This window comes from Panthera leo, chromosome E3 (genome assembly GCF_018350215.1).
Source record: "Panthera leo isolate Ple1 chromosome E3, P.leo_Ple1_pat1.1, whole genome shotgun sequence".
In the NCBI taxonomy this organism is placed as follows: domain Eukaryota; kingdom Metazoa; phylum Chordata; class Mammalia; order Carnivora; family Felidae; genus Panthera; species Panthera leo.
In genome coordinates, this window is record NC_056694.1 from 37,657,673 (window position 1) to 37,676,673 (window position 19,001).

Genomic DNA, 19,001 nt, shown 5'->3' on the forward strand with positions numbered 1-19,001 from the left:
CTTGAAGAAGATACAACTGAGGTAAGGATCTTGAGATGGGGAAATTGTTCTAGACTATCTGGGTGGGCTCAAGGTCATCATAAAGGTCAGAGTCTGAGAAGGAAATGTAATGGAAACGAAGGTTGCAGTGACCTCCGGGGGGGGGGGGGGGGGTCCACCAGCCAAGAAACGTGGGCAGCTTCTAGAAGCTGGAAAAGATAAGGAAAGGAGTCTCCCCTAGAACTTTCAGAAGGAACGAGCCTTGTTGACGCCATGATTTTAGCCAAATATAACCCGTTTGGACTACTGACCTCCAGAGAATAAATTTGTTTCGGTTTAAGCCCCAAACTCTGTGTTAATTTGTTACAGTAGCCATGGGAAACCATTACAAATAACTTTTAAATGCCCTTTACAGAAAAAGTTTGCCCACCTGGAGACTCAGGTAGAGGCTCTAAGGAATTTTGCAGAGGGCACAGTGGACCCCGTTTGGGAGTCCTGGGAATGGGGGACAGCCTGGAGTTTGAGGGCTTGTGTCACTTCGGAAAAGAGGGCTAAGTGTTGGGAGGGAGTTAGAGTGGGGTGGTGGGGGCAGGGATGGTATTTCAGGCCTCGGGGAGGAGCAGATGAGCCCCCAGCAGGCAGTTTTGGCACCTTTGGCAGAAATGGCCAGGCCAGTCTGAGTGACAGCTACCAGGCTCCACCAAGGCAGTTCTGTAAGAGAGGGGCAAGGGGTAAACAAACACACTTCTCCCAGCTCTCATTCATTCATTCATTCATCCACTGAGGCAGCACAGACTTTGCTCCGTGTGTAGTTATGTGGCCCTGTATCCTATGTTGCCTCCCAGGAAGTCATCATTTCCTGAGCACATTTCCTGTCCCCACAGGCTTTCCGGGGACTATGATGTTAAGTGGTTTGGGATCTGTACTTAGAGAAACTGCCCAACAGGTTGCCGCAAGGATCAGAAAACATGCAAGCAAAAATCTACAAGGTGCTCGCGAAATCTAATAATAATAATAGTTCCCAAAATAACTAACTTATTATTAGTAGCAATATTTTAATTAGGAGGCGCGATTTGGGCGGAACCTTGAAGGCGGATGGGATTGGGAAAGGCGGTGGGCAGGGGGGAGGACATTCCAAGGCAGGCGTGGTCTTCCTGAGCCCGGGGCCAACCCTCCAGGAGCCAGGGCAGGGGACTTGGCGGGGGGGGGGGGGGGGGGGGGGGGGGGGGGCGGAAGCTGGCCACCACGGCGTCCCTCCCTCCCCGCCCTGGGCCATCACCCGTAGTAAGAGCGCACCCTGGCGGAGGAGCAGGTCCCGTACTGGTTTAGCCATGAATGAGAGGCGGCAGCCCCTCCATCTGCGTCTGTCCAGCCTCCCCGCGGAGGGGGAAAGGGGGTGGGGTGGGGTGGGTAATAGGGGGATACCCGGCAGCAGCCACCAGACCTCCGGGCCGCGCTGGCAGCCTGCTCCCGTGGCCGCTGCCGTCCTGGCCCGCCTCCACCCTTCTTTCCCCACCGGGGCCCCCGTTTCGTAAGGCAGCCTCAGGATCTGAGGCGCCCGACGCGCCCCCCTTTGCTCTCTCCACCCCGGCTCCGGGATTCCCAGGCTCCAGAGCCCGGGCTAGGCGGCCAACTGGGCAGGCAGGGAGGGAGGGGGCTGGCCGGCCTCCGAAGTCGGCCCCAAGTTACATGTGGGAAGAGGTGGCTGTGACGCAAGTTTCCAGGGGGCCCTGGGCTCTGAGGGAGCGCGCCAGAGCGGCTCCTCTCCGTGCAGCCGCAACCGTGAAAAAGAAAAAGCCCCGAGCAGCACCCCAAGCCGCCTTGCCACGGCGCGCGGGGTCCAGCCGCGCGCCCTCTGCCCCCCAGGGCCACCGAGCGCCGAGACCCTGCATCGGCCAGTCCCCGCCGGACCCCTTGCGCACGGGCTAGGCTCCCTCGCGGTGGCTGGCCCCTTTTTCTTCTTTCTTTTTTTTTTTTTTTTTTTTTTTTGCAACGCTTGCCAACCTGTCAGCTGATGGACCTCATCACCCATAGTGGCGCATGTAGCTCGGCCGCAGCTCACTCCATTCACGCCGCGCCCCCCCAGCCGGCCCCCGGCCCCCGGCTACCGGTGCCGGGGGGTAGGCTCGCAGACTTTGGCCGCAACCAGCCCCCGGGGGCCCGCGCCCCTCTCGCCCGGGCCTCGCGCCGCCCGGGGGGCGCTGCAAATAGTCCTTTGTTTACATGCAATTCCTTACTCCGCGGAAGGAGGCCGGGGGAGTGCTGAGTTTTCACCAGCTGTTTCCCGCCTTGAAACAGACATCTGATCAGCTGCAAACACACACACACACATACACACGCCCGGGGAGGCAGGCCGGAGAGACCTCCCTCCCGCCCCTCCCGCCCGCCTCCCTCCCCTCGCCGCCGCCGCCGCCGCCGCCGCCGCCGCCAGCATCTGGGACCGGCCGTTTCTGCACCTCCGTCCGGCGCTGCCCTTTGATTCGGATTTCCATCTTGCATTCTCCGGCGGACCGCGGGACCCGGCTCGTGCAGAGGAGGGGGGCCGATCGCTATGGAGTATTTCATGGTGCCCACTCAGAAGGTGCCCTCTTTGCAACATTTCAGGAAAACAGAGAAAGAAGTGATAGGAGGGCTCTGTAGGTGTGTACTCCTCCTCCCCCCCACCCCCTTCCCATGATTGCAGCCCCTGGCCAGCCCGCCTGGGCTGGCGCGCGTGTGCGCACGCATGGCCCGCGCTGCCGACCCCGCTCGCCTTTCTTAGCCTCCGGGGCGGCTACAGCCCCGCGAGCTGGGCTTGCGCCGCCGGGGGACCCTCGTCCCCGGGAACGTGGGGGCCCCGAGCGGCCCTGGTCACTTTTGTCCGCTGCAGGCGGGCGAGTCGCGACGTTTGTAAATTGCAAACAGACCCACGTGGTTCTGCAGCAGTCCCGGCCATGCTTGGTGCTGGTGGCTTTTCCCCCCGCGCTTCCTCCTCCCCCCTCCCGTGGCGGCTTCCTTCCTCTCCCTCCTTCTTCGCTGTCTCTGGGTGCCTCCCTCCAAGGGGGCTTGGGGTGCTCGGGCCGCGCGTGGGGCTGCTGCGCGGTCTGCTACAATGCAGCCACGCCGCGGCTCTGGGAGCGGCGTGGGGGGGGGGGGGATCGGGGAGCCGGGTGGTGTGTTTGCTGGGAGCAGGGCTGCGGCGGGGTCGGGGGGCGTGCTCGAGTAGGGGCGCGGGGATGGGTGGGACCCTAGAGGCCGGCGCTGCCGGCCGGGGGCGCCGCGGACTCGGGCACGTTAGCGGCCGCTCGCTCGCTTGCCGCCCGCGCCCGGGCGCTGTTTACTAGCGAGGCCTGGACGTGACTCTGCAGCCCTCTTGGAGTAGGCGGACCTCGGCGCGCCGCCTCGCGGGAGCTGTAGTTCCCCGAGCCCCGCCGGCGCGGCATTGTGGGAGATGTAGGCGCGCCGGGGCCACGCTTTCCTCGCACAAAGCTCGGCTCCCGCGAGCTGGATGGGCCCGGCAGGCCCGGTGGAGGCGCCTTTTGGGGAGGGGGCATCAGAGGCTGCCCTTGGCCTCACAAGGCTGCTGCCTCCCATACGCCGATCTCGGCTGCAAACTTTCCCATCCACACCCCTTCCCCCCCCACACCCCCACCCCTAGTCAGAAACCGAAACCGTTCAGTCTCCCAGCAGTGTGGGTGTGGGATTCCAGGTCCTCGGCCCTCCCCAGGAGCCACTTTCCAAGTTTGGTCCGGGTTGTTCCAGGTCCACCCTTTACCAAAGGGTGATGGGTGCGTGTGCCACTCGCATTCCATTTCCCTGGACACTGGTTAAAATGCACATGTCCGGAACTCTGATGGCCAGGAGAAGGGCTTGGGCGTCTGCACTGAGCACTGCCTGCGGGACACGGCAGTACAGCGGCTGGGGCTCTTCTGTGTGCCCAAGTGTGGGATCTGCAGCCCCTCTATGGCCTTGCTGCTCCGGGAGCGAAATGGCTCCCTAGGGCTGGGGCCACGTGCTTTGCCGCCCTGGGCAGGCTGGGCGGGGATTGAGGGAGGAGGAGCCGAGGGCGGTGTGGCCCAGGCTGGTGGACACCAGGGGCTGCAGAAATGAGGTTGGGGACGGTTGCTGCTCATGTATACACGCACCCCACCCGCCTCAGGGTTTCTACCTTAACAATTCTCAAGTTCAGGGTGGTGGGCAGCCAGAGGGGTGGTCCTTCCAGAAGGTCTACCTGGAGGACCTAGCTGTAATAAGAAAAAAAAAATTCTGCTGCTCTTAATATGTTCTAGGGATTCGTTTTGCTGGATTTTTCTCATTGGATTTTCACAATCTTCCTCCTGAGTTTGGCAGCCTTGCGAATGCTGTGTGGCATGAGGACACAAGCTTGAGAAGCAAACAGTCACAGCAAGTGGTGGGGCTGGAACTTGAACCCTGATCCCGGAGACCTGTTCCGACCGGGAAGGGCTGGGCACTGGGGAGGTGGGGTTGAGCTGCTCCAGATGCTGTTTGGGCCTGACCCTGGTACAGGCCTGGTACAGTAGGGACCTCTGGCCCCCAGGCCTGGGCCTTAGTTGAATCCTCTCTTGGCCTCCTAGGACTCTGGTTTCACTCTGTCCCTGTCCCAAGCCCCACTTTAGGGGAGTCCAGCAGTCCCCAGGGGCCAAGTGCCATGAGACTGCCTATCTGTGAGACGGTCGTAAGCCCATGTGCTGGGTGTGGAGTTGGGGCCTCTGGGTTTGTCCGTTTTCAGAAGGAGCTGTGGGGTGAGGTGGGATCAAGTGTGTGGGTGGGGCGGGACCTTTTGGTTGTGTGGACTGGCTTCTCAAGCTGGTGGACTTTGTTCCGTCCCTCGGCGCCTGAAGGGCCTCCTGTCTCTCGCATCCTTCTCCCAGATCTACTGGAGGGGGCCGTACTGCACAGTGAGTCCCCGTGTCTCCCCCATCCCCGCATCCCCTTCATATCTGCTCCTGCCCAAACTGTGTGGTCTTGGACTTGTGTCATCTCAATGCTCTCTGCTTCTTTAAAATAGAGCACCTGTAAAGGTTGGTTGTGTGTGTGTGGAAAGCACCTGGTATGTGTTCAGATGACACACTCTTGGGAGCAGAAGCATTGTGGTCTTAGAGTGTTTACCTACTGCCCTTGGTGGAGGGGGGGGGCGGAGGGAGAGACCAGTTCCCAGAAGGAGTTAGAGAACAGAGCTAGGGGCTTTGGAGTGTGTGCTGGGTCCTTGATCCGTGTTTTGTTTTGTTTTGTTTTATGTTTATTTTTGAGAGAGAGTGTGTGGTAGGGGCAGAGAGAGAGGGGGACAAAAGATATGCAGCAGGCAGCCTGATACGGGACTCGAACTCAAACCATGAGATCATGGCCTGAATCAAAGTCGGAAGCTTAACTAACCGAGCCATCCAGGTGCTCCCTTGATCTGGTTTTTACTCCGTGCTAGGAACCAAAACTGGCCCTGTCCTAAGAGCTCAGTCTCCTAGTGCTAAAGAGTTGTATCAGTCCCCTAAGAGAGAGCTTGGGTCCTCCTGGAGTCCTGGGTACAAACTTTGGAAAAACAAATCATCCTGTTTTTCTCAGTATCTCTCTTTTTTCTTCCTCCGTCCCTCCCTCTCTCTTTTAATAACCTAAGCTTGCTCGCTTATTTATTTATTTATTTATTTAACTTACTTATTTATTTATTTTAGTAATCCCTGCTGGGCTGAACTCACGACCCCCAAGATTAAGAGTCACATGCTCTACCAACTAAGCTTGTCAGGTGCCTCCCCCTCCTGTGTCTTTAATTTTTTTAAGTTAAATTAATTTAATTAACTAAATTAATCTTTAATTTTTTAAATTAAATTATTTATTTACTTAGAGAGAGAGAGAGCAGGGGAGGGGCAGAGAGAGAGAGGGAGACAGAGAATCCCAAGGAGGCTCTGTGCAGAACCTGCTGCAGGGCTCGATCCCTTGAACTGAGATCATGACCTGGGCCAAAATCCAGCGGATGCTCAATAGACTGAGCCACTCAGGTGCCCCTTGTCTGTGTCTTTAGATTTCACCCTGATCTTGTGAAGTGAGGCAATGTTTCCCCATTTCACAGGTGGGGAAACTGAGGTTTTGAAAGACGAAGTAGCTAAGCATGGGGTTCCACAGCTAGTAAGTGGCAGGGGTGGTTTGTACTTGAACACAGTTCAGGGAGCTCCGTCTGAGGAGGGGAGGTGAGGGATGAGGTGTTTCTCATGGGAACAGCCTAGACAGGGTTTGTTCTGGGACCAAGGGTAGGGGTGGCAGGCTGGTCAGAGTGTGGTGAATGGATTCAAGCAGTGGGGCTGGGTGAAGGCCCTGGGTTGCTTCAGTACCTGCTGCAGAGGACAAGTGACTTGGACATCCTTGCTGAGGGTCACCTTCTTTCCTGCCTTCCTTTTGGGGTATGGGAGAAATCCCGCGTGGGCTTTCCCACCTCACACTGTAGCCACTGAGTGGCAGGCGTGTGAGTGACTTTGGGCAGTGTAAAATGAGAGTTCTCAGTGGCTAATCTGAGGCTGGAGGCCAGGCATGGGGGTGTAGGGGGATGGGAGCTACATGCTTTTGGGCTGGGCAGGAAGGACAGGTACAGGTCAGGATCCTGTCTTGAAGAGTATGCTCCCCGGGTGCCCGGTGGCTCATTCGGTGGGTGTCCGATTTTGGCTCAGGTCATGATCTCGCAGTTCACAAGTGCAAGCCCGGTGTCAGGCTCTGTGCTGACAGCCTGGAGCCTGCTTCGTATTCTGTGCCTCCCTCTCTGCTCCTCCCTAGCTCACGTTCTGTCTCTCTCAGAAATAAATAAAAACATTAAAAAAAAAAAAAAAAAGTGTGCTCCCTTCCCCATAACTTCTGATTGGTATGCTGATGTTATTCCCAGGGGGCTGTTTGAGGGTACTCTGGTACCGTGGTGGCAATCTTGGCACCCAGGGCTGGTACCCAAACTTTTCTTGGCCATTGGCTGCCCAGCTCCAGGAGACTGGCTGTCAGAGGGCAGTCTGGGAGGGCGAGAAGCAAGAGACACTGGGTGTCAGTGGACAAGGCTAACTTCACTGCTCACCTCGGAGTCTGAAGTTGATGTGGAGGGGACAGAGGACCTTACAATTCCTGTAAATCATGTTTATGTGTGCAAAACTTAGAAATGTGAGAAACTTTCAGGCATTTGCAGAAAAGCCCACTTTATCTAGTACAATATCTGCGGGATTAGCCGTCTATTATTGGAATCGCTGGTTGGTCAGCAGTTAGGACCCCTGGTTGGCCAGCACTCCCACCAGTCAGAACTCCCGGTTTGCCATGATTCCACCAATCAGAATCCAGGATTAGTCAACATTCCACCAATCAGAAACCCTGGTTAGTCCACGTTCTATTAAAGAAACTGTCAGCTGGTACTTCTGGGGCTATTTAGGTGAGTTACCCGGGAGGGTCTTGGTGGCAACCCAAGTCCTCACAAAAAACTGCAGCTTTGGGGTGAAATCTGTTTTCTGGGACTTAAGGATGCGCTAGGTTAGCCAGCAGCTGGTTCCTGAACCAGGAAGCTGGGCTGATGGACTGGGCAAGAGGGAAAGAATGGATAGAACATTGGGAAGAACCAGGATGAACACGCCTCTGCTCCCTGCCTGGGTCCTTCATTCTCCTTTGGTCTCCCCGGCTCCTGGGCATCCTGGGGAGAAGGAAGGAGCTGAGGGTCTGCTCCCCAGGGCAGAGGTTTTCGTGGGCAGATGAGCTGGCTGGTTGGGGAAGGTGGGGCTGAACTCTGGTTTCTGGGGGGATTGGGAGGGGAGTTGATGGGACATGGCTGGGAGGCCGTGGGGGCTGGAAAGTGCAGCTGCACCCTGCTCTGCCTGATCTTTCATGGGCAGGTCACTTCTGTGCCTGTCCCACTGTTTGTCAGGAGGGTCAGGGGCACACTATCTGCTGAGGCCATACACAGGGCTCTGGTAAGCAGTGGGGCCATTTGTGAACCATCAGTAGTAAAGGGTGCCATCAGCAGGTGAGGGGAGCCGAGCTTTGGCTTGGCATCCGCAGGTGCCTGTGAAGCCCTGGTCTGGCTGCCTGACCTTGGGCTCTTCCCTTCCTCAGACCTTGGATTCCTCATTGCAACACAGTTACCCAGCTGGGTGTCCATGGGAGTCAGATGGGAATAATGTAAATGTTCTGCATGATGGTTGTGCATACCCCATGCTTTGTCCTTTCTACAGGGTCAACTGTCATCTGTCTGTCTGGGTGTCTGGCTTTGTGGGACGGTGCAGAGCCCACTCTGTCCTGTGGGTAAGAGCAGGGCTCTGGGATCAGGGTTCAAGTCCCAGCCCCACCACTTGCTGGAACTGTTCCCTTCCCAAGTCTATGTCCTCAACCCACACAGGAATCATAAGGCCACTGGACTCAGGAAGATTGTGACAACTCAGTGAGAAAATTCCAGCAAATTGAGTCAGCATAGAACTCAAGACTTTTTTTTTTTTTTTTTTTTTTTTTAAGTAAGCTGTATGTCTAACATGGGGCTCAAACTCACAACCCCAAGAGTCACATGTTCTACTGAGACAGCCAGGCTCCCCATTCCACCTCTGTAATCCACCCACTACAGAGGGTCTCGAGGGCACTTCCAGACCAGGGGAGCCTGGACTAGGTTCTAATGCCCCCAAGGGACAGGCAAGCCACTGCATACCAGGTCTCCGACCTGTATCCTCTCCATTGCTGTCTCCAGCCACCCCGTCTACCTCCACTGTAGGGGCAGGGAAACTGGGAGAAGTGAGGTGCCCCTGGCCCAGAAGTCGGGACCCAGATGACTGGCAGTCTTACTCTAAAACTCTGTCCCATCTCACTCTGCGTCCTAAGTCTCATCTGTAAAGAAAGGGTCGTGGACCCCTTTCCCAGCATCGATATTCCATAGGCCCTGTGAGGAAGCTGCACCCTGAAGGAGGGGGCCCAGGGAGGCCTTGAGGGTGCTGGTGGAGGAGAGGGCTTGTCTGTGGGCCCCCAGCTGCAACTGATGTGGAGCCTGCTCTTAGCCCACCCTCCATGGACTACCCTCTCTGTCAGGAGAGGAGGCCAAGGCCCAGGATGGGGCAAAGACAAGTCCAGGGTCCTGCAGGCCTGCAGTGGGACAGCTGAGGTGGGCCAGGGGCGGGCAGGAAAAGCCTTGCCTCCCTCCAGCTGTTGCAGACTCGTTCTCCTGGCTTTCTGAGTAAATTTCTTTCTGTCTGGGGATGGGCATGGGGGCTTGGGCACCTCTTGGAGCTCAGGGTTCCCATCAATGGAACAAGGCTGCCTGCGGTTCTTTCCCCATTCCTCCAGAACCAGGGGGGTGAGCTCTCTTGGCCCAGGCCTGGACCAGGTCACCCCAGGAGGGCCCCTCAGGAAGAAGCCAGGGCTGTGGCTTTGGGTGGGGCCGGTGGCCTCTTCTGGGAGCCCAGCATCTGGAAGCCATCAGGCCAGGGGCGGGGGGAGTTTCAGAAGAGGGCCGGGAAAGGGGGAATGCCTCCTCCAGGCCACACACAGGCCCACCCCTCGGGAGCAGTGGCGTTGGGCCCACAGGCCCCGCTGCCGTCTTTGCCTCCTGCCAATGCCTCAGGGCCCATAGCCTCTCCCCCTTCCGCTGGCTGCCTTCTCTCTCACCCCACTGGCTGCTGCTCCTGTAAGATGCAATCACATAATATGCAATAACACTGCCCACTGCGTGCTGGGAGCCTTGCTCCTCTGGCACAGGGTCTGCCTCTTGGGGTGGGTGGGTTTGGGGGATAAGTGTCTCCAGGGGTGGTGGGCCTGGCGTCCCCTTCTTGGAGTGAGTGGTTCCTGTCTCAGTTTTGAAGTCTTAGCGTGGGGTGTCTGGGGCCGGGCTGGGGACTGGCAGATGAGTGTGTGGCTGGAAATATGACTGTGGGGATGGGGAACCATCTTCCTCAGTCCTCAAGCCTGCAGTGCTGAAGGAGGGGGTCCAGGTGTACAGTAAGACACTCAGAGGTGTCCCAGGGACAGGCGTCTCCAACTGCTCTTGGGACCACCTGCATCAGAATCACAGAGATTCTTGTTACCCATTCAGGCTTCTGGGCCGCACCCACAGCTGCCACACACGGGGCCGGGACCTGGGGCTGAGTGTGTTCCAGGGCATACAACTCCATCATCCTCCTGATCTGCTGGGGGCATAGGCATCTGACAGATCTGGCATCTTCTGCAGTGGAGGGATGAAAGTTACACTGGAGTTACACTGGGCCCTCTGGAGATGAATTGTGAAGACAGGGTCCCACGGGGGTAGGGCACAGAGGGCACCCGGCCTGAGCATGTCTGTGTCCTTCCCTGCAGCCTTGCCAACATTCCACTGACCCCTGAGACGCAGCGGGACCAGGAGCGGCGGATTCGGCGGGAGATCGCCAACAGCAACGAGCGGAGGCGCATGCAGAGCATCAACGCGGGCTTCCAGTCCCTCAAGACCCTCATCCCCCACACAGATGGAGAGAAGCTCAGCAAGGTGGGCTGGGGCCCGGAAGGCTTCCTGGAGGAAGTGGTTGGCTCAAGCGGGGAGAAGAAAGCGAGCTCTGGCAGACGTTGCCTTGCCTGCCGGGGTCCCTGACTTGTCCCTCCCACCCTCAGGCAGCCATTCTCCAGCAGACGGCGGAGTACATCTTCTCCCTGGAGCAGGAGAAGACCAGGCTCCTGCAGCAGAACACACAGCTCAAGCGCTTTATCCAGGTAGCGCCCCGCGGAGGCCGCCTGCTACCTCAGTGCCCTGCCCCCCTCCTGACTCCGTTTCCCTGGTGTGGGCATGTCCCGGCGGCTTGGGACTCCCATGTGGTTGCGGGTCGAATCTTCCCCACCCACCTGCCTACTTGAGGCATTTGCCTTCCTGCCTGGGCCTCAGTTTACCCATCGGTCAAGTGCAGTGGGCTGGGCTCTGGAAGGAACCAGGTGATTTCTGGAATCACCTTTCTGGCCTTTGTTGGATTTGCAGAATGGGGTTCCCTGGGGCCGGCGCAAGTGCCCCTGGGCTTGACAGCCTTGGGGGGCTGTGAAGGAGCCCCCTGACTCCCCTGTTGGTGGTGGTGGTGTCAGTAGTGTGGGGGTGTCACGGCGCACTCACTGGCCCCTTGGGGTCTCCAGGAGCTGAGCGGCTCATCCCCCAAGCGGCGGCGGGCAGAGGACAAGGATGAGGGCATCGGCTCGCCGGACATCTGGGAAGACGAGAAGGCAGAGGATCTGCGTCGGGAGATGATCGAGCTTCGGCAGCAGCTGGACAAGGAGCGCTCGGTGCGAATGATGCTGGAGGAGCAGGTGAGGCTCTTGGGTGGACCCCGCTTCGCATGGGGGGCTCAGTGGGAAGCAAAGCAGACAGGTCCCTGCCCTCGGGGGGTCACTGTCTGCATGGGGTTGAGGGACATGCGTCAGAGGCTCTCACGGGGCTGGAATAAAACACGGCTGCAGTAAAGGCCGCGTGCCAACGGTGGGCACCAGGGAGGGGGATTGGGCCGGTTCCAGAGGGGCTGCTTACGGCTTCTCCGTGCAAGTGACTGGAGCCAAGGTGGGGAGGTCGAGTCTCACAGTTAACCACGCAGAGAGAGGAGAAGGGTGCACCACGCAGCACAGCAGGGGCCGGGGCCTCGAGGTGGGAGGGATCAGGGCATGAGGGAGGCCATGGCTGGAGAGGAGATGAGTCACGGCGGGTCCGGCAGGCCGTGCTAAGGACTTTGGTCTCTACCCCGAGGGTGGACCGGCTCCATGTGAAGGTTTGCAGCGGGAGCGAACGGCCTCTTGGCGAAGGGCAGAGCTTGGGGGCGCTGACCGCAGCAGTCCCGCGGGCCCTGCACAGAGGCTGGGGGGCTCCGGGAGTGTGGTCTGGAGCCCGTCCCCCCAGCCTGTTGCTCTGCCCCCAGGTGCGCTCGCTGGAGGCCCACATGTACCCAGAAAAGCTCAAGGTGATTGCACAGCAGGTGCAGCTGCAGCAGCAGCAGGAGCAGGTGCGGCTGCTGCACCAGGAGAAACTGGAGCGGGAACAGCAGCACCTGCGGACCCAGGTGAGCAGGCGGCATCTGCGAGGGGCTCTGCGCCGCGAGCGACATCAGTGCCTCTGGGGCCCCGCGTCCCTGGGTGCCCAGTGTCCTGCACACATTATTGCATTGAGTCCTCCTAGCAGCCCTTTGAGGCCTGAGCTTTTATTCTCCCCGCTTTACTGATGGCAAAACTGAGGCACAGAAAGGTTAAATTCCATGCCCACTCACGACCCTCAACGACGTGGCTCTCTGAAGGCAGAGTCCACGCTCCTGCCCACCACCGTCCTTGTTAGATGTTGACGTGCTTGCTTGGCGCTGGAGAGGGAAGGGGCCACGGGATCTCAGATGACCGGAAGCCCCTCTCTGCACTGCCTTTTCCTCATTTCTTAAAATAAGAGGGGTGGGCCGCACACTGGCTGGCCCCTTGGGAGTGAAGGAGTTCAGAGGCGGTGGCGGTTGGCAGAGGCTGTGTCTAGGCAGCGGGCAGAGCGTTTGGGGGCCTTCCCGTACTCTCCGTGAGGGTCCTCAGGGAAAGGGCAGCTCCTGGAACCTTTGGAAAAAGACTGAGGGCCTCTGTCTTGCAGCTGCTGCCCCCCCCGGCCCCCACCCACCACCCCACAGTGATCGTGCCGGCGCCACCCCCTCCTTCCCACCACATCAACGTCGTCACCATGGGCCCCTCCTCGGTCATCAACTCTGTTTCCACGTCCCGGCAAAATCTGGACACCATCGTGCAGGTACCTGGGCTTAGGGAGGAGGCGACATGTCGGGGGAGCGGGGGTGGGGGCGCAAGATGTGTGAGAGCCACAGGCTGTAGGGGATCGAGACGGGGCTTGAATACAGCAGGAAGAAGGGCTGGCAGCTGAATGTCTCCATTCCCTAGTTTCCCTTTCTGTGTCTGCCGTGGGAGGTGGCTCTGGAGAAGGTTTGGGGCAGGGAGGGGGACAGCATGGCCTGGAAGACCCTGTCTCTTCCTCCTTGGGGTTTGCTGAAAGGGTTCTTTGCTCCCGAGCCCCCTAGCGTCAAGTTCCTGCATCTAGGTCTTGGTTGGCGCCAGAGTCTCCTCTCAGCTCCATCTGCCAGGACCTGGGATAGGATGCAGGTGGCAGTGGCTGGGTGGGGGACACTTAAGCCTCCTGCACAGATGATTGGCACTGTGGGTCAGGCCTGAAGTCTCTGCTGTGCCCCACTCAGGGTGGCATCCCTTGGGAGAACCCAAGAGCATCCCAAAGAAAAAAACAATGAAACAAACAAACAAAAAAGCCCAAATGAAAAAAAAGCCCATCAACCGCTGCAACTTTACTTGCACATAAATGCAGCAAATTGAAGAATAAAGTTAATAACAGAGACCTCCCATAAGTGAACAGGCAGACTTTGAAATGTATAAATGAGAGATGCATGTGACTTCCAGGCGGCCCTGAACTGTGATCTCCAAGGCGTTTTGCAGCTCAGCAGAGGAGTTCCAAATGTTTGTTTCCCCCGTATTCTGGCAGGCTGGCCACTGTCTTGCCAGGCTTATTTCTGGATATTTCTGTGTGTGTGTGTTTGTATGTGTGTGTGTGGGGGGGGGAGGGGGGCATAGTGGCTGTCCCAGTGTCCCCGGCCGCCCTCATCGCAGCCTGCCACCTCCCCCCGCCCACCAGGCGATCCAGCACATCGAAGGCACCCAGGAAAGGCAGGAGCAGGAGGAGGAACAACGACGAGCCGTCATCGTGAAGCCAGGCCGCAGCTGCCCGGAGGCCCACGCCTCCGACACTGCCTCCGATTCGGAGGCCTCGGACAGCGACGCCATGGACCAGAGCCGGGAGGAGCCAGCAGGGAATGGGGGGCTTCCCTGACCACCCCCCAGCCCTCCTCTCCCCTCTTGGAGCTGGAGGGGGCCGGGGGGCAGCTACAGGGAGCAAACGCAGGTGAACGAGTGAGGAATTTTTACAAAATTACAACGTCATTTGGGTCTCTTTTATGACCTCTTTTTCAATACTGTAAATCGACCTTTGAGTGAAGCCACCCGACCTGAGGTCCCCGGGGGCTGGGGTGGCAGGGGCATGTTGGGAGCACCGGGACACCTGGGGCTGGGCCTCGCCCCGGAGGCTGGGGGAAGCTGACACAGGTGCCTGGCCTCTCTCCGCCAAAAAGCATTTTTTCATTTAAACATGTTTTTAAGAACAGGGAAAAATCAAACAAAACCCCAAGGTATGCTGCCCTCCCCAGAGCCAGCCCTAGACCGGCAGTTTCTGACTCCTTCCCTCCTCTTTTTGTTTTTTTCCTTTCTCCTTTAAGCACTTACATGGGTTGGGGGTCTGGCTGGGTCGGAGCTCTCTGGGGACCCCGGGGGTCTACGTTGCTTCTCGGTTGGGGTTTGCTGCTGCCCTTCTCCCCTCCCCTCCCGGCCTCGGCTCAGCTCGAGGATTTCCCCACCACCACCCAGCCCCACCCCTCCCTCCAGGTTTCCCATCTTCCACCCCAAAAATGTCTTTGTCTCTCTCTTTTTGTTGTTTGTTGTTGGTTCCTTTTGGTTTTGGTTTTTTATCTTTTTGTTTTGTTTTTGTTTTGTTTTTTTTTTTTTTGTTTTTTTTATTTTTATTTTTTTTTTTAAACAATTTTGAGGTCTTTGTGTTCAAGGAGAAGCTATTATATTTTGTTAAGAAAGTGGGGGGAAAAACCAAGAGGCCACCGTGCCTTTATAAAGAAACAAAATAAAGTTTGTACTTTGTTTTTTAGATTCTGTGTCTGTGGGGTGTGTGCTGTCCTGAGGAGCCAGGAAAGGCTTCCCCGACTAGAGTATGGGGTGCTTTGGGGGCCCACAAGAGGGGCCTGGATGTGGCTGAGCAGTGACTTTCCCCAGCTGGAGTGTGGTGTTGTAATGAGATATCAGGGCCCCCAGACTCCCTGGAATGATTCCTGGGATTGTCCAAAGATGGGAGGTGGTGTTGGGAGTGGGAGGGGTGGCTCCTGGCTCCTTGGTGGGGGGCAAGGAGAGAAGGAACCACCAAGCCACAGCTTCCTAGCTCTTAGAGAAAGGACACAGGATGTTCAGGGGTCCTGGTAGTCCCTGGGCTTTGCCACTTCCTCATCTTGCGTAACCTCCCTGAACCTCAGTCTCCCCACCTATAGAAAGGAAGTCAGTTCCTCCTTGGGCGAGCTAGTTGATCTTTGGGCATCAGGTTCTTCATCTGAAGTTGGAAATTACTGGCACAGGGGCATTTCGTCTTATTGGATAGGGAGGTAGACTTTTAACTCTTTTTTTTTTTTTTTTTTTTTAAATCTTGTGAGAGAGAGATCAAGAGCAGGGAAAGGACAGAAAGAGGGGGAGAGAGAGAGAGAATCCCAAGCAGGCTTTGCACCATCTTTGCAGAGCCTGACACGGCGCTTGACCTCACAAACCATGACTTGAGCCGAAGCTAAGAGTTGGACACTTAACCTGCTGAGCCGCCTAGGCGCCCTGGACCTGTAACTCTCTTAATCCTCTGTGGCCAGAGCCAGCTTTACAAAGTGTCCCCCTTGGCTTGCTTTTCCTCATGCGCATATTGTGACAGGTATGTGGGCACTGAGGCCAGAGCAGAATAGCCAGTTCACATCTCGTCCCCACAGTGAATGCTTCTAGACATTGAATAGAAGGTAGGCAGGAGGCTGAATTTTTTTTTTTTTATAAATTGTAATTTTTTGTTGTTGAAATTCACATAACTTAAAATTAAGTATTTTAAAGTCAACAATTCAGAGGCATTTAGTATATTCACATTGTTGTACAACCGCCACCTCTGTTCACTTCCAAAACATTTCTGTCACTCCGAAATGAACTCCTTATCCCCCCTAATGGGTCTCTCCCCATTCCTCCCTCCTCCCAGCCCTTGGCAAACACCAATCATCTGTTTTCTGTTTTTAGTGTTAAAAAAAATTTTTTTTTAACATTTATTTTTGAGAGAGACAGAGCGTGAGCAGGAGGGGAAAGGGCAGAGAGAGAGAGGGAGACTCGGAATCCGAAGCAGGCTCCAGGCTCTGAGCTGTCAGCACAGAGCCTAGGGGCTCCAACCCACAAAGTGTGAGATCATGACCTGAGCCAAGTCAGATGCTTAACCAACCGATCCACCCAGGCGCCCCTCTGTTTCAAGTGTCTTATAAAATGAAGGTGTAATTTCCATTTGGTGAAATTCACTTTTTAGTTTTTGGTTGTGTGAGTTTTGATAAATACATACAGTTGTGGAACCATCACCCCAATCAAGGTATTAGTTTCCTCCTCACTGTTCCCCATTGTCCCTTTGTGTAGTCCAGACCCCAGCAACCACATTGATCTGTTCCTATGGTTTTGCCTTTTCTAAAATGTCATATGATTGGGATCATACAATGTTTAGCCTTTTGAATCCAGCTTCCTTCAGTTAGCATTCTAACTGTAATTTTCTTTTTGGGGGTCTATCTAGTTTAATTCACAAAGTTACATTAAAATGCTTGTCTGAAGGGAGGGGCTTAGCTAGGATCTGGGTGGGGACGGCCCTTTTCCAAGGCCAGTCGAGCTACCCTTTTCTCTGCCAGGTGCAAAGCGCGCTGGACGGGTTCAGTTCCTGCTCCTAAGAGGATCAATAGAGGGCGCCGTGGGCCCAGAACGCGAGGCCCAGCGAGGGCGGAGGCTCCGCCTCTTTCCGGTACCCGCGGGTCTGCTCAACTCCTATAGGCCAGAGGAGGAACTTGGGGGCGGGGCCGGAAAGTCCCCTCGTCTGACCCGCAGTGGCGCGCCCCTAGACTCCAGGCGAGCTCCCCAGCAGGCGGCGGAAGTCAGGGGCGCGGACGCGGCCCCGCCCCTTCCCGGACTAGTCCCCCGCCCCCACCCCGGCGCGCATGCTCTTTGGCGCTTCAGTCGGCCTTGCGCGGGCTCCGGCCTGCCTGTTCCTCTGGTCCCGCCTCTGATCCCGCCCCCGCGCGCTCTCACGCACGCCTCGTACGCAAACGCAGCAAACGTGCGGCTTCCGCGTGTTCCCCGCTCGGAGGCGCTCGCCCACTTAATCCTGCGCCCGCCTGAGTCGAGGACGCGCCCTGCGGAAGAGGCCGCAGTGAAAAGAACAGGTGACGTTTATTTTAAGCCACAGTATCCCCAACATTGTGATTTCAGGTGATGAATGTAAGAAGCTACGCACAAAATACCTCATTCTTTTCTTCCTGCCATGTTTGGAAACCTTGTATGCATCGTGCCCTGACCCCATCTACGTAGGGATGGCCACGGGCCCAAGGCTAGCAGCCACGCGTGGGGCAGCTACAGGGTCCAGGGCCAGCAGCCACGCGTAGGGAAACGACAGGGTCAAGGGTCAGCAGTCACGCGTGGGGCAGCGACAGGGTCCAGGGTCAGCAACTACATGTAGGGTGGCTCCGGTCCAGAGTAAGCAGCCACGTGTGGTTTAGAAACAGGGTCCAGGGTCAGCAGCCACGTGCTGTGTGGCTCCGGTCCAGGTGGCCACCCACCTGCGGGCCAGGCCTGGTGGTCTGCAAGGGCATGGTGTCCTGCAGGCTTTGTGCATACTGGCCTGGGAGGAGGGATAAGCGAATACGTGGCAATGGTTTGGTGTAGGACTTCCAAGTCCTGCTAAGAAGCTTGGATTTTATTTCTTGTGAGGGGTTGGGCATCTAGGAAGGACATGATCAAGGCCATGTTCAACAGAACTCTTTTTTTTTTTAAGTTTATTTATTTATTTATTTATTTTTGAGAAGAGCACAAGCAGGAGAGGGGTAGAGTGAGAGGGAATAAAACAGAATCTGAAGTAGGTCCCAGGCTCTGAGCTGTCAGTAGACAGCCCTGATGCAGGGCTCGAACCCACAAACGGTGAGATCATACCTGAGCCGAAGTGGGTTGCTTAACCCACTGAGCCACCCAGGCGCCCCAACAGAACCTCTTTAATGAAATATTGCATGACACATACTCAGAAGTGTAGCTTATGTGTTTAGCTCCGTGAATTTTCACAAACTCAATATATATCCATGTACCCAGCACCCCACCCAAGCTCTCAAGTGGTTTATTTTTTCTAAACTTTCAAAACAATTGTGGAAATAATTAGAGGTACAGGAGGTGGTACTGTGTACCCTTCCCATCTTGGATTCCTTAAGTACAACACCAAAACCAGGTAATTGTGATTGGTGCAGTGCCCTAGGCTTAACTCGGATTTTACCGGTTTTACGTGCTTTCGTTTATGTACGTGTGTATGTAGTTACGCATCATTTTGCACCAGCCATGTATGAGTTGCTCTGCATCCTTACCAGCAATCGATATTGTCAGAACATTAAGACATATGGGGCATCTGGGTGGCTCAGTTGGTTAAGCATCCGACTCTTGATTTAGACTCAGGTCATGATCTCATGGTTCACGAGTTCAGTCCCTAGGTTGGGCTCTGTGCTGACAGCTTGGCGCTGTCTTGGGATTCTCTCTCTCCCTCTTGCTCTGCCTCCCCTGTATGCAAGCCTGTGCACTGGTTCTCAAAATAAACAAACCTAAAAAACATAATGACACATATTCAGCCATTCTGGTAGGTGTAGAATGAAACCTCCACTGTTGTAATTTCTATCACTATGGACTAGTTTTGCCTATTTAATTTAATTTATTTATTAAAAAAGTTTTTTTACTGTTTATTTTTGAGAGAGAGAGAGAGAGACAGAGCATGAATGAGGGAGGGGCAGAGAGAGAGGGAGACACAGAATCCGAAGCAGGCTCCAGGCTCTGAGCTGTCAGCACAGAGCCCGATGCGGGGCTCGAACCCACAAGACTGCGAGATCACGACATGAGCCGAGGTCGGATGCTCTGAGCCACCCAGGTGCCCCTAATTTTTTTTCATGTTTATTTATTTATTTTGCGAGGGAGAACGGGGGAGGGGCAGAGAGCACGGGGGAGAGAGGATCCCAAGCAGGCTCTGTGCTGAAAGCCCAACACAGGGCTCCATCTCATCCAGGAGATCATGACCTGAGCCTTAATCAAGAGTCGGATGCTTAACCGACTGAGGCACCCAGGTGCCCCTAGTTTTGCCTATTTTAGATCTTCATGAAAATCATATAGTACTTAATGCTCTTCTTGTCTGGCTTTTTCTGCTCAAC

General features: G+C 56.2%; 1 protein-coding gene across 2 annotated transcripts; it reads left to right on the top strand.

Moving 5' to 3' along the window:
- The first annotated feature begins 2,389 nt into the window (after window positions 1-2,389).
- TFAP4 (transcription factor AP-4) lies at window positions 2,390-14,586 on the top strand. Of its 2 annotated transcripts, none has more exons than XM_042922370.1 (7): window positions 2,390-2,619; window positions 10,255-10,420; window positions 10,543-10,641; window positions 11,050-11,220; window positions 11,820-11,960; window positions 12,521-12,673; window positions 13,580-14,586. In XM_042922370.1, the coding sequence occupies exons 1-7, from the start codon at window positions 2,531-2,533 to the stop codon at window positions 13,772-13,774; spliced, it is 1,014 nt and encodes a 337-aa protein (XP_042778304.1). In that variant the 5' UTR covers window positions 2,390-2,530; the 3' UTR covers window positions 13,775-14,586. The 2 variants fall into 2 exon arrangements, with proteins under 2 accessions (XP_042778304.1, XP_042778303.1); XM_042922369.1 differs by lacking the exon at window positions 2,390-2,619 and adding an exon at window positions 7,781-8,226.
- Window positions 14,587-19,001: the final 4,415 nt, after the last annotated feature.